A 17,864-nucleotide genomic window follows, 5' to 3' on the forward strand; every position below is an offset into this window, starting at 1 on the left:
AGCCATTCCACTAAAATCAGGAACACGACAAGGCTGTTCACTTTCTCCATACCTCTTCAATATAGTGCTTGAACTTCTAGCAATAGCAATAAGAGAACATAAGGAGATCAAGGGGATTCGTATTGGAAATGATGAAGTTAAACTTTCGTTATTTGCTGATGATATGATAGTATACACAAGTGACGCCAAAAACTTGACCAAAGAACTCCTACAGCTGATAAACACCTTTAGAAATGTGGCAGGATACAAGGTCAACTCCAAAAAATCGGTTGCCCTCCTGTACACACAGAATAAAGAAGCAGAGAGGGAAATCAGAGAAACATCACCTTTCACGACAGCCACAAATGGCATAAAATATTTTGGGGTTACTCTAACCAAGGAAGTGAAAGACCGATTTGCCAAGAACTTTAAGTCTTTGAAGAAAGAAATTGAGGAGGATACCAGAAAATGGAAAGACCTCCCCTGCTCTTGGATTGGGAGAATCAACATAGTAAAAATGGCAATTCTACCAAAAGCAATCTATAGATTCAATGCAATCCCCATCAAAATCTCATCAAAATTCTTCACAGACTTTGAGAGAATGATAATCAAGTTTATACAGCGAAACAAAAAACCCAGGATAGCCAATACGATCTTATACAATAAAGGAAATTATGGAGACATTACTATCCGTGACTCAAACTCTATTACAGAGCTACAGTATTGAAAACAGCTTGGTATTGGCATAAGAACAGAGAAGTCGACCTATGGAATTGAATAGAAGACCCGGATATTAACCCACAAACCTATGAACACCTAATTTTTGACAAGGGAGCTAAAGGTATACAATGGAAGAAGGAAAGCATCTTTAACAAATGGTGCTGACATAACTGGATGTCAACCTGTAGAAGGATGAAAGTAGATCCATATCTATCACCATGCACAAAAATCAAGTCCAAATAGATTAAAGACATCAACATTAATCTGTCCACTTTGAACCTGATAGAAGAGAATGTGGGAAGTAGTCTACAAGATATAGGCACAGGAGGCCACTTCCTAAGTAGAACCCCAGTAGTACAGACAATAAGAGAAACAATGAATAAATGGGATCTACTGAAACTGAGAAGCTTCTGTAAAGCAAAGGACACTGTCAGTAAGACAAAAAGGCTACCTTCAGACTGGGAGAAGATCTTCACCTAACCCTCATCAGACAAAGGTCTGATCTCCAAAATATACAAAGAACTCAAGAAACTAGACACTAAAACTCTAATTAACCTAATTAAAAAATGGGGTACTGAACTGAACAGAGAATTCACAACAGGTGAACTTCAAATGGCCAGAAGACACTTATGGACATGCTCAACCTCCTTAGCGATCAGGGAAATGCAAATCAAAACCACTTTGAGATATCATCTTACACCTGTCAGAATAGCTAAACTCAAAAACACCAATGATAGCCTGTGCTGGAGAGGATGTGGAATGAGGGGAACACTCATCCATCATTGGTGGGAATGCAAACTTGTGCAGACACTGTGGAAATCAGTGTGGCGGTTTCTTAGGAAACTGGGAGTCAACCTCCCTCAGGACTCAGCAATTCCACTCTTGGGAATATACCCAAGAGATGCCCTATCATACTACAAAAATATTTGTTCAACTATGTTCATAACTGCATTATTTATAATAGCCAGAACCTGGAAACAACCTAGGTGGCCCTCAATAGAAGCATGGTTAAAGAAGGTGTGGAACATATACACATTAGACTTTTACTCAGCGGTAAAAAACAATGACATCTTGAATTATGCATGCAAATGGATGGAAATAGAAAACGCTTTACTGAGTGAGGTAACCCCGACCCAAAAAGAGGAATATGGTATGTACTCACTCATAAGTGGATTCTAGCCATAGTTAAAGGTCTTTGAGTCTATAATTTGTGATCCTAGAGAAGCTAAATAAGAAGGTGAACCTGAAGAAAATCATATAGTTATCCTCCTGGATATTAGAAGTAGGCAAGATTGCCAGGCAAACTTGTGTGCACGGGAGGGGTGGGGGGGGTGGAAGTACGGGGAGATGGTTAGGGAGAGGAGAGAGGGGGAGGATCGGGGATGGATTGGAAGAACGGGAGGGTGAGGGAGGAAGGATGGTTATGGGAGCAGGGAAGTTTATATCTCAACTAAGGGAGCCATTTTAGGGTATGCAAGAGACTTGATTCTGGAGGGGTTCCCAGGCCCAAGGAGAGGTCCCCAGATTGTACTCTGGGCAGCAGAGGAGAGGGTGCCTGATCTGACCTTGGCCCATAACCATACTGATGAATATTTTGCATATCACCACAGAACCTTCATATGGAGAAGGATGGAGACAGAGACACATATTGGAACACTGGACTTAACTCCCTAGACCCAAATGAGAAGCAGAGGGAGGGAAATCGTGAGCAAGGAAAGCAAAATCAGAGGGGACCTTCATCTGACGATGGATGGAGATAGAGACGGAGACCCACATTGGAGCACTGGAAGTCAGGACCGCGAAGGGTGCGTTCACCCACTGATACAAGGGGTCACATCGAATGAGAGCTCACCAAGGCCAGCTGGACTGGGACTGAACAAGCATGAGATCAAACCGGATTCTCTGAATGTGGTTGACATGGGGACTGACTGAGCCCCCAGGGTCCAAATGAAGACTGAGAAGCCATTGACAATGGCACTGGGTCTTGTTTTGTCTGCATGGACCGCCTTTTTGGGATCCTGGCCTGTCTGGATGCTCACCTTCCTGGACCTTGAGGGAGGGGGGAGGAACTTGGATTTCTCACAGGGCAGGAAACCCTGACTGCTCTGGGGAATGGTGAGGGAGAAGGAGAGGGAGTGGGGGGAGTGGGGGGAGTGGGAGGGTATTGGGAGGAGGGAAGGAAGTGGAAAGAGTGTTTTTGGATACTTGAATAAACAAGTCTAATGGAAAAAAATTATTTCCAATTGACATAGGGACAATATTCTTTCTAAAGGATCCTGTAAAACTAAAATGATGGTTAAGTTTTAAGAGTACTATCTGGTATAATTGCATTTGGTCCCTGGGTACTATATAGGGCTATTCTGAAGTTTTTATTTGGAGTTCTGCCCAGAATGTTGTAAGAAGGTGCACCATTTCAGGTAACCAAGCTGGAAACATCTTGAGCAGCTGGTACCTAAAGCCATGCTATCAGCATCATGCCATCATATCAACCATATGGAGTCATTGTTGTGGGTCCTCATCTTCTTCCTGAAAACTTCAAAGATTACAGCAGGAAAATATACTGTTCGTTGTAGAAAACTTAAACTTTATTGTATAGACCTATATTCAACAAAATATACAATATAAAATAAATATAGATATGGAGAAAATTAAAGTTTTTCCTAAAATCTTTCTTCTTTGTGCCCCATACCAGATAGCTGCTGACATGACACAGAAGAAACTCTTAATTCTTTTAACAACATGCTTGCATTTAGGGAAGAATAGCCATTGTCCAACTCCAAAACCAACTTTAAATTTTAAGTGAGTTTTTAAAACAATATTGTAATATATATGTGAATTTTTACCCTCAGAGGACATGTCCTCATAAGTCATATTCCTTTTTGCTTGATGATCAGTTCTTGACAGCTATTTTTTCCTCTTTAGGCATTCAAACATCCAGGATCGCTTGATTTTTTTTGAAGATGTGTGTTTTCCCGCAAAAAATAATAGAACCCTGTCCCAATCTTTTTGAGGTTTCCTTACCACATGTATGATTGCCACCTATGTGGATGAGCTGTCATTTCTATTTCTCTTTCTCAAGAATTTTATCTTTTTCAAATCGAATCTTTATTAATTTTGATTGTATCCATGCTTTTCTTCTCCTGTGGAAACAAGAGCAAAACTCCTACTTCAATGTAGCACATATCCTGGTTTCCATTCTGAGGTCAACACATTTTTGAAATACAATGGCTGATTTAATTCAGAAGTCTTTTCTATTATCCAATGTCTCTCCGCTACCATTGATCCTTTCTCACCAATGTTAAGAAATTCAAGTTTAATAAAGCACTATGCAATCTATTTCTGGGGGTATTTTCCATCCCTTTCTGTTTGCTTTACATGTCCTGTATAGTTCAATTTGACATTTCTATAACTGCCTGACCTGTAGAATTGTTCGGTATATCTATACTGTGCTTTATATTATAATAAACAAAAATTGTTTCATTTTATTAGACACATATACTAGACCATTGTCTGTCTTTATTTGCTCAGGAATACCCATGATGGTCATAACTTAAAGTAGACACATGATTGCTGAACTAGCCTTTTCTGAGATCAAGGCGGTTGCCCATTGAAAAACTGAATAAGTATCAGTAGTGTGCTGTACATATTTTAATTTTCCAAATTCTGCAAAGTGGAACACATCCATCTGCCAGATTTTATTCTTTTGAGTACCCTTTGGGTTATTCCCTGCAGGTAGTGGTGTTTGATTATAGAAGCAGCAAGTAGGACATCTCTTTATAATCTCATTAGCTTGTTGTCACATAATAGAAAACTCCTTTGTTAATCCTTTGCTATTGAAATTATGTTTCTTGTGAAATTCTGAGGCCTTCAACATACTTCTAATCAATAATTGATCAATTTCTGCATTACCTTGTGCTAGAGGTCCTGGCAGATCCAATTGGAATCAAATATGTATTACGTATATGGGACAAAGTATATTCCTGATTATATCTAGAACATGAATAAATAGTGAAGTCAATTCTGTATCATGTGGTATAAATTCAACAGTTTCAATATGCAAGACAACTTGTTCTGTTTATTGCAAGTCAGCAAATACTTGAAAGGTTCTTTAAAATCCCTTAGTATCATGAAAATTGCATATAGCTCTGTCTTTGGGCAGAATTATAAGGGCTTTATTCTACCTTACTTAAATCTTCTGATTTGTAACCTGCCTTTCCTGATTGATTTGCATCAGTAGAGAATATATGGGCTCTGGTTATTCATGTGTCACATACAATGCGAGGAAGAATTCAAGTAGTTCTCTTTATAAGGTTAATTCTATTGCTTTTTGTGATGATTGCTATTAATCTCTCGTAAAAAATTATAACAAGCTCTTTGTTATGGTTCATTGTCTTCCCATAATTTTTAATTTCATCAGTAGTAAAAGGCACTATAATCTCTGCTAGGTCTATACCTGCTAGCTGACAAAGTCTCAATTTTCCTTTTATAACTAATTCAGAGACATTTTCCAAATAAGTTTTTAATTTTTTACTTGGTTTATGTGGCCAAAAGATCCATTATAAGATAATATCTTCCCTATGCATTAAAATTCTGTAGGAGAAATTCTGGAAGACAATATGACTAGAATGCAATTAAGATGTGGATCCACCCTATCCACATATGCCTCCCCCATAAATTCACTGCAATATTAGCTATATATGGTCTCAGCCTTCCTTTCTGTCCTTCTGGCCCTATTCATTCAACCCATCTTGTGTTTTGTTTCACTTGAGATAGAGTTCCAATTTCTAGGAATTGAACATCTGCTTCCTAAAGAGGCCAATCTGAATGCCAAGATTCTGGAGTAATGCTACTCTCACACACACCTCTGTCTAGTAATTCCTCAATGACAATGTCATTTATATGCACTCTTAGCTTTTGTCCTCGATCATTGACAGAAGTCTGCCAAAATATGTTTCCTATTTCCTACTGGAGTTTTTGACACATCCTCCATGTTGAAGATGCTTTCTTTTTTCCATTGTATAATCTTAGCTTCTTTGTCAAAAATCAGGTGTTCATGGGTATGTGGAGTAATATTCGGGTCTTCAATTTGATTACATTTGTCAACATCTCCGTTTTTATGCCAACACCAAGCTGTTTTGATTACTGTAGCTCGGTAATAGAGCTTAATGTCAGGGACAGTAATGCCTCTGTAAGTTCCTTTATTGTATAGGCTTGCTTTGGCTATCCTGGGTTTTTTGTTTTTCCATATGAAGCTGATTCTTTTTCTTTCAAGGTCTGTGAAGAACTGTCTTGGGATTTTGATGGGGATTGCATTGAATCTATAGATTGCTTTGGCAGGATTGCTATTTTTCCAATGTTGATCTTTCCTATCCAAGAGTATGGGAGATCTCTCCATTTTCTGGTATTTTCTTCAGTTTCTTTCTTCAAAGACTTAAAGTTCTTGCCAAATAGGACTTTCACTTCCTTGGGTAGTGTTGCCCCAAGATATTTTATGTTATCTGTGGCTATTGTGAAAGATGATGTTTCTCTGATTTCCCTCTCAGCTTCTTTATTTAGGAAGGCTTCTGTTTTTTATTTTTTTGAGTTGATCATGTATCCCACCACATCAGTGAAGGTATTTATCAGCTGTAGGACCTCTCTGGTAGAGATTTTTGGAGTCACTTATGTACACTATTATATCATCTGCAAATAACGAAAGTTTGACTTCTTCCTTTCCAATTTGAATCCCCTTGGTCTCCTTATGTTGTCTTAATGTTTTACTAAGACTTCAAGTACTATGTTGAAGAGATATGGAGAGAGTGGACAGCCTTGTCTTGTTCCTGATTCCTCAATATTTTCAAAATATTTGACGCAGACAGAAAGACTATTATCACATGTACTCATTCATAGGTAGTTTGTAAGCATAAAGCAAAGAATGTGAGCCTACAAACCACAATCCCAGAGAACTTAGACAACAATGTGGAAACTAAGAGAGACTTACATATATATAATCTACATGAGAAGTAGAAAGTAGGGAAAGGACAAGATCTCCTGAGTAAATTGGGAGCATGGGGACCTTGGGGGAGGATTGAAAGGGGGCATTGGCAAGGCAGGAATGGGAGCAGAGAAAAATGTAGAGTTCAATAAATATCAATAAAAATGTATAGAAATTATTTTACCAGTGCCTTTTGTAAAGTCTGAATCTCATGTCCAGTGTTTTGTTCTGATGCCCTTATTGATGATTCCAAGTTATGAAATTTGTCCAGTAAAGATAACATCTCATCTTTGGACATAATTGTGATGGTGTGCATATTTCCTTCCTGGAGAGATACCTTATCCATTAATCTATCATAACTTTTCAACAGATTCCTATTGGTAAGTTCAACAGCATGAATTCTTTCACATATTATCTCAGCATCTTTCAACATTTATTGGATTTTGTCTGTTAGACTAATGTTATCCTTTTCAATAATATAAATTTTTCAACTAACCGTTCATTATTAGTATGTAAAGACTGTACCATTTCTAAAAGTGTCTCATTCTTAGCTCTGTTATTAAACCATATTCTTAGTTATATAACATGAACAACAAAACTATTTCCCAAAATCAAATAAATGGATGTATCAGGAAAATCACATAACCCTTGCAGAATAGCATAAGTAAAATGGTTATTAAATTTGTGAATTTTAATATTGTTAGTCATCAAATAACTCTCAAATCTTAACCTGTCTTAAGTAATTAATTATGTTGAATTGGAATAGGTGTAATAATCTTTGTTGACCAGAAGGTGTCATGGTTGCAGCCATCTAGTGGAGGGACAATTTTTCTTTGATACTGATAAATACGCTTGGTTTAACAAATTAATAACAGTTATTAAGGACAATTAAAGTGATTCTGAGAGTTGGTGGTCAGAATAAGAAGGAAACCCAAAGCTTTCATTCAGTTATGAGTCATGAACTATGTGCTACTGGCAGAAGAAACACCACAGGGATCACTGGCTATAAAAGGAATGGCATGTGAGTCATGATCCATGGGTGGGAAAAGTCAGGTAGCTAAGCAGTGGCAGATAGGTTGGTGAACAAGGAGTGCCACAGGGGTGGGGGCTGTCCCGATAAGTGTGGACTTGTTCCCACATTGGGGGCACCAGATGGAGTAAATAAAGGAATCCCACACTAGCTCTGAATAGGATATATTAAGGTTTTTGTTTATTAAAAGGAACTCATGGATAACAGGGATGGAATATCCAGGTGTGGTAAATGGGAAGAAGAGGGCAAGTGGGTGGGACTGTGGTCTTTTTGTACCCAAAGTCTTGCCTCAATCTGGTTCAGCCTTTCAAAGACCTTTGGCTGAATGAGGTTACCCATCAAATTTTGATTGAATTTATGATCCACTCCATGAGATGGAACCTATAGAAGACACTGCTGAACTGGAAAGGAACCTGAGATTAGATAGGTCATATAAAATCTCTTATTATTATTATTATTATTATTATTATTATTATTATTATTATTATTAAGAAAAAGGAATACTGGGCTGGAGAGATGGCTCAGTGGTTAAGAGAATTGCCTGCTTTTCCAAAGGTCCTGAGTTCAATTCCTGGTAACAACATGGTGGTTCATAGCCATCTGTAATGAGGTCTGGTGCCCTCTTCTGGCCTTCAGACATACACACAGACAGAAAACTGTATACATAATAAATAAGTTAATTAATTTTTTTAAAAAAAATGGAAAAATGAATACTGAAATAAAATGACTTCTAAAGAACTATTCCCATAGATTTCTGCCCCACTCTACCCCACACATACCATAGAAACTTCTTGTACTAGGTGGTAATTAACACAGAGGCCCACAAATTGGACAATGTGCAGAATATGAGAGACATTGAAATATTCAGTCCTCAATGGAATGTCCTCATCAGATTTCCCCCTTCAAGGCTTAGGGATCTGAATAGTAGAAGAAAGGGAAAGACTGTAGGAGTCAGAGCTATTGGATGACTCTTAGTAAACAGTGTCCTGGAGACACAAGACAAATACCGCATGAGAACTGGAGACTTTGAAAGGACAAACAAGACCCATACTCCTTCAAACCAGACCATATGCCAGTAGTATAACTGTGTCATAGACTCAAAAAAAATCTTCACTAACCAAGAGGATATTTGCAATTGATACATGCTGGAAAAAGAAAATCAGTTTTATTCAATGGGATATAATTGGGAATACTCAATACATTCCAGCGTAGACCTCATAACTAGCAGTAGTTGGCCAATGTAAACGTTATGTCATGTGTTCATTTTGTATTTTCATCTTTCTAGTATTAAGATTTTTTTCAGAGAGATAGAGAGAGCAAAGACTGAACAAGTGGGCAGGTAGAGATGTGGGAAACAAAGGGAGTAGAAAACGTTGTTGAAGGGAGAAATCATGATAAATTTATATTTTATGAGAATTTTTTCAAATTAATCATAGATTAATTTATAGCTTTAATAAATTAATTATGTCTCTAAAGGTTTGTACATATGAGAGGGACATTAACCACTCTGGCCCTTTAAGACTACATGTCTTGACTCTGGTTCTTTGCTCATAATGTGACATTCATCTCTGGTAGCTACGGAAACAAGAATTTTTAAAGTCACTCTTTTATACTGGGCAGTCACTAGCATTTGGCCTTCATAGAAGGGAAGAGAGGCAAGTATTTTATGTTTTCTACATAGTTTCTGCTAATAGCTTTCAATTTCAGAAGACATAGAAGGTCAAAGAAGTCAATGACCTAAGATTCAGCTATTTGTTGATATCATTTCTATGTTAGTACTACTGAATATAAGTTAGTAGTACTGAACATAAGATCTGAGAATCCCTGTGTAGCTGTGAAGGCTCTGTAGCCTGTATTGACCTTTATACCTTTGTAGTTTCCTGAAACTGAGTATGTGAATTAGACTTTCCATGTTTTTTTCTGTTTATATAATGGGGTAATGATTGTGTGAATCTCATCAGAGGGTCAGGAATATCAGATGGGCTAATATCCCTGAAGAGTATAAATGAGGCTACAAGTAAACAAAGCAGAGGAATGGGTAGGTTTGTGTGAACCAGGAGTTGATTGTGAGACACTTTTCTGAGCTGAAATATCTATCTAACAGAACTTCCTTTACTGAAGGTGATTCAACTCTTGTGTGATTCCCTGTCTGTTCAACATTTCCTGTTATTTGGAAGATATTTATGATCTCGACATTTCTCAAATGGATCTCTTTCCCCTTGATAAACAAAGGTAAGCACTTAAGATGAGTTTCATGGAGGGTTTCAAATTGGATCTTTATGAAGCACAAGCACCTCCTTCATGGGTTTCAGACACAGGCACAACTAAATCTTGCCATGCTAGCTCATTTGTCTTGCACAACAGAATTTTCCACCCTGATTCTATTTGTGCTTCAAAACTCACTGATTCTGACATCAAAAGGCTCAGATCTGCCTTAACAAGGAAGAGGGCATGAATAGGGTGTTACTCAATTCATACTAGATTTTAAAGTCACCTTGCTGATGTGACTTCCCAATTTAGAAGAGCTACTGCCTTCACCCTGTTAGGAAGTTCATTCCACAAAGAATGTGGAATAGTGGGGAGCTGATAGGGAAATTTTCCTGGCAAGGAGATACAGTTTGTAGGCCACTCAAACCTTCTACATTGGAGGTGGCAATGTTATCACATACATGCCTGTACTTTCTTTCTGCTCTAGAACACAGTGACATCCTTCAGGGCATAGTTATTTATGAACATTAACCCTACATCCAAAGATATGAACCAATAAGTGATCTAAATAAGTTGGTGCATACAGAAAATGTATAGTATTAATTTGGTGCTTGAGAAGATAGTTGCTCACATAAGACAGTCAGGGTACTTCATATTCAGCAATTAAATGAAGGTAATATCCTAATGTGTATGTTTGAGTAAGTTATGGGAAATGACTGAACTATACATGAGGGCTCATGTTTCACATACAGATTTAAATTTTGGTCACATAATACGATTTCAGGCTTTCCAATATGTTTTCCCATGACACATACTCTAGCATACACATGTACAAATACAGCAGGCAATATAGGTGAATTAAATTTGTATAAGTTCACTACCATAATTTATAGATATTTGTGCATTCTTCTGTTTATTCCTCCCACTTAAGCTATTTATCTTATTTATGCATTGTAAAAACTGCTTAATTAAACATCATTTAACATGTGTTGTAAACTTTATTGACTATTACTTCCAATCATTAAAATGTTTAGTTAACAAATCTGCGCATTTCAGCATTTGATAGATACAGTGAAATTGCTAATCAAAACCTCTTATAGAGGGAACTTCGGCCATAGGTATATTACTTAAATACAACTTTATGTGACAGCAATGACAAAGTATGAGAACTTATTGCTCTGTAAACCATGACTCATTTTGTTTTCCATTGTCCCTTGTGTTTCTGACTTGACTATATACTTGTTCAATTTCATCTTCAGATTTGCCAATGAGAAGGAGTGCATCTTCAAGTTGTGTGGCCTCTTTTGGAGCCTATCAGCTTTGGTGTTTGAAATAGTCATTGCAAGCAGCCAATTCTGGCGCCTGTGGGAATTCGACGACAAGATTGTGCAATTTGTGTCCTTTGGACTGTGGGAAGCTTATTACCCTCAAGAGTTTAATGTCTCAGGGACTGTAACCAAGATTCTGGTGCACACCCCTATCAATTCCACTTGGACCATTTCACCTGAATTTCAGTATGCACAGACCCTGATAATGTGGGCTATTTCGATGAAGCCTGTAGTTCTGATTTTCGGTGCAATCGCCATTACGATTAGCCACATGAAAGACCCATTTATTGAGATGCAGATCTATTGCTACAAGGTTGCTGCCTTAGTTTTGTGTGTTAGCAGCATCTTTACATTTGTTTCTGTGAGCTGGAATCACTTTGTAGATCATTATGGCCAAACCACTCTTGACTTTCCACCTGACTTTCCAGTTAAAAAAGAAGCCTTAATAAACAAACTCTATACTGCTGTGTTCCCAGTAGGGGTACTGATTGCCACCATGTCACTCTTTGGTATAATCGTCTTTCTCTCTGAGATAAACTCTTTGAAACTACAGAATCAGGTGAAGGCCAAGTGTGCTTCCATAGTGGCTGATCAAGAGATCTGAAGTGAGAACGCCTACATTTGCAACATCTGTCAGAAAGTTCCTAGAAGAAATTTCCTATTCATATACAAAACTCCTGTAGTTCTCAACTCATTCTAAATAAAGCATCAACTTGATTCTCTTGGTCTGTCTAAATGACTTCCTCCTCTGTCTAACCTGTTTCTTTCTTTGGATATTTTCATCTCCTAATCTCTGAAGGCCATGATCATGAGTTCAGATATTTCAGACAACCAGTAGCAGGCAAAAGTAATGGTGAAATGCATGTTGCAAAAACATTTATCACAGGATAAATATGAAGTGAAAGAAGGTTTGTAATGAAGATGACACATAAACAGAAAAGTAAACACAATTCTGTCTGAGACCCTCTGAAACTCAGGTCTCCTGGACTTCATAGTGTTGGCTCTGCAGACAGTGTGTGCCCTTGTCATGGAGTAGGAAGACTATGCTGTACACTGGACAGTCAGACATATCTTTCTGTTTGTGAATATCACAAATTGCCGAGCATTCCCAGTGTGCTCTGGTATAAAATGTGGTGTGGAGATCAGAGGGCTGCTTGTCCAAGTTGTTTTTTCTTGTTTTACCTTCTGAAACACTGGGTTCAAACTCACATTAAGCTTGGTGGCAAGCTTACATAGTCACTGGACAATGTCACTAACTTCAAACATACACTATTTTACATAAGGATATTCCATGCTTGGCATCCACAGAATGAAGGCCATTTCATAAAGTAAAAGAAATTGCTTGCAAATGGGTAGAACTAGAAAATGTCATCCTGAGTGAGGTAACCCAGACCCAGAAAGACAATCATTGTATGTACTCACTTATAAGTGAATATTAGCTGTAAGGTAACCATGGTGCAATCACAGGCCCAGAGAAGATAACCATGCTACAATCACAGGCTAAGAGAGAAGATAATTAACAAGGGGTCACAATGGGTCACTTGAGAATCTCATTGTGAAAGGGTAATAGAATAGACATCACTGATGGATGGGAGAGGAGTCTAGATGGGGGTAAGGAATGGGAACAGGAGTGATCAGATGAGGGGAAGATGGAGGGAGAGTACTGAAAGAGACAACTGGCCTCTGGGACATCTCTGGGATGAGCTATAAACCTAGTAAAATAGAAACTCCCAGCAATATATGATGTAGCCCATTCTTCTCCCTCATGCCTTTGTACTTTCATCCACTCTTCCTCCTCTGTTTCTCTTCAGAAAAGGGTAGACTTCCCATGGATTTCAGTCAATCATGGAATATCAAGTTGCAGTGAGAATAGGCACCTCCTGTTTTATTTAGGCTGGATGAGGTAATCTGGTAGGCAGAAAGGGTCCCAAAAGTAGGCAACAGCATCAGAGACAGCCCCTGTTGCCTTTGTTAGGAGTTCCACAAGAAGACCAATCTACATGTCTGTAATACACACACACACACACACACACACACACACACAGAGAGAGAGAGAGAGAGAGAGAGAGAGAGAGAGAGAGAGAGAGAAGGCCTAGGGTTTCTGATTTTCCTTGTTAGATTTACAGAACTTCATTCACCAGAGCCATGTCTAACCACAAAGGCCTATTTCTTGCATCTCTGTTTCTATATGAATTCCCTGCTGAAACCCATCAAAGCCAGGCCTACCAGAATAATCTGCAATCCTCAACTCCTGACTGTGGATGAGTATATTATACATTAGATTTCCCTGGTGCTCTTGGCCATATCTTACTCTTCTGTTTAATCCTAATGCACTTAATAGTAGTTCTCATCATATAGTTCCTATATCAGCTTTCACTGATGGATCCATAAGACATAAACTCATGTTCTTGTCCTCTTCATAGTCCCAAGTTCTATCTGTGGGAACACAGATTAAGCACTAATTTCCATGATGATTTTCCCCATAATCTCTTCTGCTCTGTGCCATTTCCATACTCCTAGGCTTTGCTCTGGTAACACAAGTTCATTTACTGGCTTTCTCTGCAATGTACCATGACAACAGATCTTGCTCCAGTGCCTTGATATGATACCTACTTCTTAATACACACATTGCTTAGCTATTTTCTTGCTGCAAAAGCCTCAGCTGTCAGAATTATCCCCATGTCACCATGTGTGATCACACAGTTATGTAACTGCTTTGCCTGGTAAGTGCCCCTATTCCACATACACCTCCTTAATCTCCACACACAAAGCCCTAGACATGAATGCAGAATCAGTCATCAGCTTTCCTCATGACACTCAACTCACCTTTGCTATCTCTGGACTAGCCAATTGTACATTGGCTTTGCATGGGGATTTTCTAAGAATGACACTTCACAGCCTCAAAACCACACTGCTTACCCAACCAGTAGTCATGCAACTCCTACATCAGATTTTACTGTTGAGTTTCACCAAATCCAAATTCATCTGATCCATCTCTACACTTCAGTTCAACCCTGTCTTTGCAGGAATCTAACACATGATTGGCCTGGTGTGCTCTCTCAGTCCTTCTTCACCAGTGTCTTCCTGATACTCTCAGATCTCTGTGGAGATGCAGCTCCTGCAACAGATTTCCCTGCTAAGTTCTACAAAAAGACATCCTATATGATATCCACTATCCAATGTCTGCCATAAGATGGACAGTAGGCATATGGGCTGTGCCTGATGATGGAATTACCCTTAGTCTGTCACACTTTCTTGTTTAATGCCTAGCTGTGTGTTTTCAGATTGCATGACATATTTGCTCTCCGAGTTCCAAAAAAAATCATTGTCTGGAATCAGATTTTAAATCTGTGGAGTAACTCCAACTAATGTATGTCCCGCAGTGGTCATACCTTATAAATATCCCCAGTACAGAGCTTTCTCATGTCAAATCCACAACCCAATGTGTAATTTGGGATTGCCAATTTATATACACATATACACAGATTCCTTGAACCTTTCCAGCCTCTGTGACTTCCATCCTCCTAGGTTTAGATCTGCTCATTCAGATCCCGTTTCTTTCCATGCCACATTACCACAGAATCAAGAAGATCTGTGCTATGTGCATTATTAGGCTTCTCTGTAGTCACACAACTCTGGCACTTTCTCTTCCTAGTGATTACCTCTCTGTCCCACTCAGACAATAGCTTGCAGTTCCCAACTTAAAGAGCTGATGCCTGGCTAAGAATGAATCAATGGCTTTTTGTTTTCATTGGATGAGAGCCACAGAGCTTGCTCCTACAGGGCCATTCCCACATTTCCACTTCTAGCTCTGGTCACCCAACTCTTGCTCTGAATTTATCTAGGAATAACCTTCAGAAACCTTTCCACCCGGGATGTATTAACATTATCATGTTTAGCTCTGGAAACATAGATCTTTCACTGAGTCTACTTGGTGGACTCCTATGAACCCCCTCACAGCAAGTCAAAGCCTAGAACTACCCATTTAGTTCCTGCACAGGTTTCCCTGATTCTTTTCCAGAACCCAGGTTGTGTTGACCACATCTACTCTTTTAGGAATAGCTCCCTTTCATTGCCTATGCCAAATTTGCAACATAATTTCAACAGAAGTTGTGTGCCAGCTTCATCCCCACAGTCCCAGGCATAGCTTGGTTTGCAGCTCCTTAGTTTAATTCTCCTTCAGCATCCCCCAGAACCATGCCTACCAGTATCATCTGCACACTCCAAGCGTTGATATGCAGGCCATACATCAGATTATTCTGATGATCTTTACCTATTTTCACTGGCCAGTGTAATGCATTTACTCCCAACAGTATCTGCAACAAAACATTTCCTGTATCATCTTTCCCTGGTTTTGTCTTCAGAAACAGGTTTGCCTGTATCATCTCCATACTGACAAATACTAGTGCAATAAGTTCAGACTATGCAACAGTTTGTATTGGTGCACACCTTTCCTGCCATTACCCATACTCCCTGGTCTATAGTTCCAACACAGTTAAATGCACAGAACACATAACTGGCTTGCCTAGTTTACTAGTACCATCCCTCCCCACTCCCATAAATTGCTCCTTTGTAGCAGATCTCACAGAATCTGTGAGATCTTCCCCTGCAGCATCCTCCACTCAGAAGTAAGTATCCTTCACCTGTCTGTCCAGTCCAAGGCCTCTCTGTAATTTCATCTATTATGCACCAAGTTTTCCTCGTGATCTCCACATAATCTCTCTGCTTTTGCCATTCCCACTCTTCCGGAAGGAGCTCCAAGGCACCTGCACCCAAATTTCCTAATGAGTTCTGCTTGAATCCAGAACTCTTGGGTCTCTCTGGAGCCCCAGACCTACTTGCAGTTGCTTTCATTGCTCACTAGATTTTCCTTTTGAGTTCCTATTAAGGTTGAATGCTAGTGCCATCCCTACACTTTGAGGTCTTATCTAGTCTTGAGACTGCAACACTGTCTTTCCTTGGTCAGTTCTGACAGAAACAACACCACCTGGACCATCTCCATAACCCAAATTCTAACATTCTCACTTGCACAGTTCATGAAAATGTTTGCCTGATAATGGTCATCAGAAAGTTTTCTCTAACACATAACTGACTCCCTTACTGATGGGATGAGATAATATGATCAAAACACACTTTGGAGGGAAAGGTTTATTTCAGCTTAGACATTCCAACTCTAGTCAGGAACCTCAAGGCAAGATCTGACACTGAGTTCATAGAGGGGAGTTGGTCACTAGTTTTAAATCCATGGATCACTAAGCTTGCTTTTTAAAATATAACTCAATATAATGTGAACAGGTATGATAGGAACTCTAATTGACTGGGCCATGAAATATCAAACATTAATCAAGAAAATGTTCCACAATCTCCATTACAGACCAATCAGATAGAAACATATTTTTCAGTTAAGTTTATTTTCTCACAGATGACCCTAGTTTATGTTAAGTTGGCAACTTATTAATCAACACCACTGAGTACTTACCAACTTCACATAGATGTTTCACCATTAAGCCACAATATTTCCTTTCATGGTTATCCCCTAGGTCTCAATTAATATTGTGATACTTAAAATTACATAATTGTAAAAGCCCTTCAGTTTTAACAAACTAAAATACTGAAAAATTTCATTTTCCTTAAAATAATTAAAGACTCTTCAAAAGTCCATAGACTCTTATCTCTTGGCTCCTGTAAGACAAAAATAAAACTAAAACCAAAATCAAATTAAATACACTCTTAGTTTAAAGATAAAGAAAAAAGAAACGTTTGATCAAACTAAAATTAAAAAACTGTACCAGGGTAAACCACTTAGTTTTCAATGTATGGGATTCAATCACAACCTTCTGGACTTCAAGGAGATTAGGTAACTCTGCCTCTGCCATCAAAAGCACAAAAAGGTTATCTCTCTGTTTAGTCCAGGTCCACTCTAGACCTGCCACTGTCCTTGGTCATAGCCTGTCCTTGCATCTCCAACACACTGGGGTCTAAAATACAAGTGAGGCTATACCTTTTTCAATAGCCTCTCCTCAGGTTTTTTTCAGGGCTTCTGATCTTACATAATAGTGCCAAGGCTCAGCTTCTATACATATCTTCTTTAATCCTTTTTCCTTCACTGCAGGTAAGGTTGCTCCTTCAAAAAATGGCCTCTTCTAGGACCCTAAAAGAGACATACATGGATCTAGTCTACATTGGAAGTAGAAAAAGCCAAGATGTCCTGAGTAAATTGTGGTAATGGGGTTCATGGGAGAGGACAGAAGGGGAGGAAGAAGGAAGGGACAGGATCAGAGAAAAATATATCTCAACAAAAACAATAAAACAAGAAAAAAAAGCAAAAAGGCTTTCTGACCTCTCACAGAGTCAAACTTCAGATGCTCTCTGTACAGTAAGATCCAAAGAATCACACCCACCAGATCCACTTCCACATTCCCACGATCAGTTCAGAACACACAGATCATGAAAAAATTTGCATGATGAACTTTCCAGAACTTTGGGTACTTTTTAATATTCACTGTCATAGTCCTAGATCCTGACAAGCAACTCTTGCTCTACTGTTGACTTCATCATTCACACAGAATACCAAATAGGACCATAAAAGAAATTTTCCCTAGCACAGAATAATTAAAACATTAAA

The 17,864-nt window shown here is 38.7% G+C and overlaps 1 protein-coding gene across 1 annotated transcript; it reads left to right on the plus strand.

Annotated features, from left to right (window-relative positions):
• Positions 1–9,811: 9,811 nt before the first annotated feature.
• Positions 9,812–11,891, plus strand: LOC148117478 (uncharacterized). Its single transcript, XM_087902684.1, has 2 exons — positions 9,812–9,935; positions 11,171–11,891. Exons 1-2 carry the CDS (start codon positions 9,907–9,909, stop codon positions 11,841–11,843), a joined length of 702 nt encoding a protein of 233 aa, XP_087758810.1. The 5' UTR covers positions 9,812–9,906; the 3' UTR covers positions 11,844–11,891.
• Positions 11,892–17,864: the final 5,973 nt, after the last annotated feature.

This window comes from Myodes glareolus, chromosome X (genome assembly GCF_982192425.1).
Source record: "Myodes glareolus chromosome X, mMyoGla1.1, whole genome shotgun sequence".
Taxonomy (NCBI): Eukaryota; Metazoa; Chordata; class Mammalia; order Rodentia; family Cricetidae; genus Myodes; species Myodes glareolus.

What these genes read in the sequence shown, in the direction of transcription:
- LOC148117478 (XM_087902684.1), top strand. Translation starts at nt 9,907, where the DNA reads ATGGATCTCTTTCCCCTTGATAAACAAAG. An exon ending in TTTCCCCTTGATAAACAAAG is followed by an intron (nt 9,936 to 11,170) that starts GTAAGCACTTAA and finishes TTTCATCTTCAG; the next exon opens with ATTTGCCAATGAGAAGGAGT.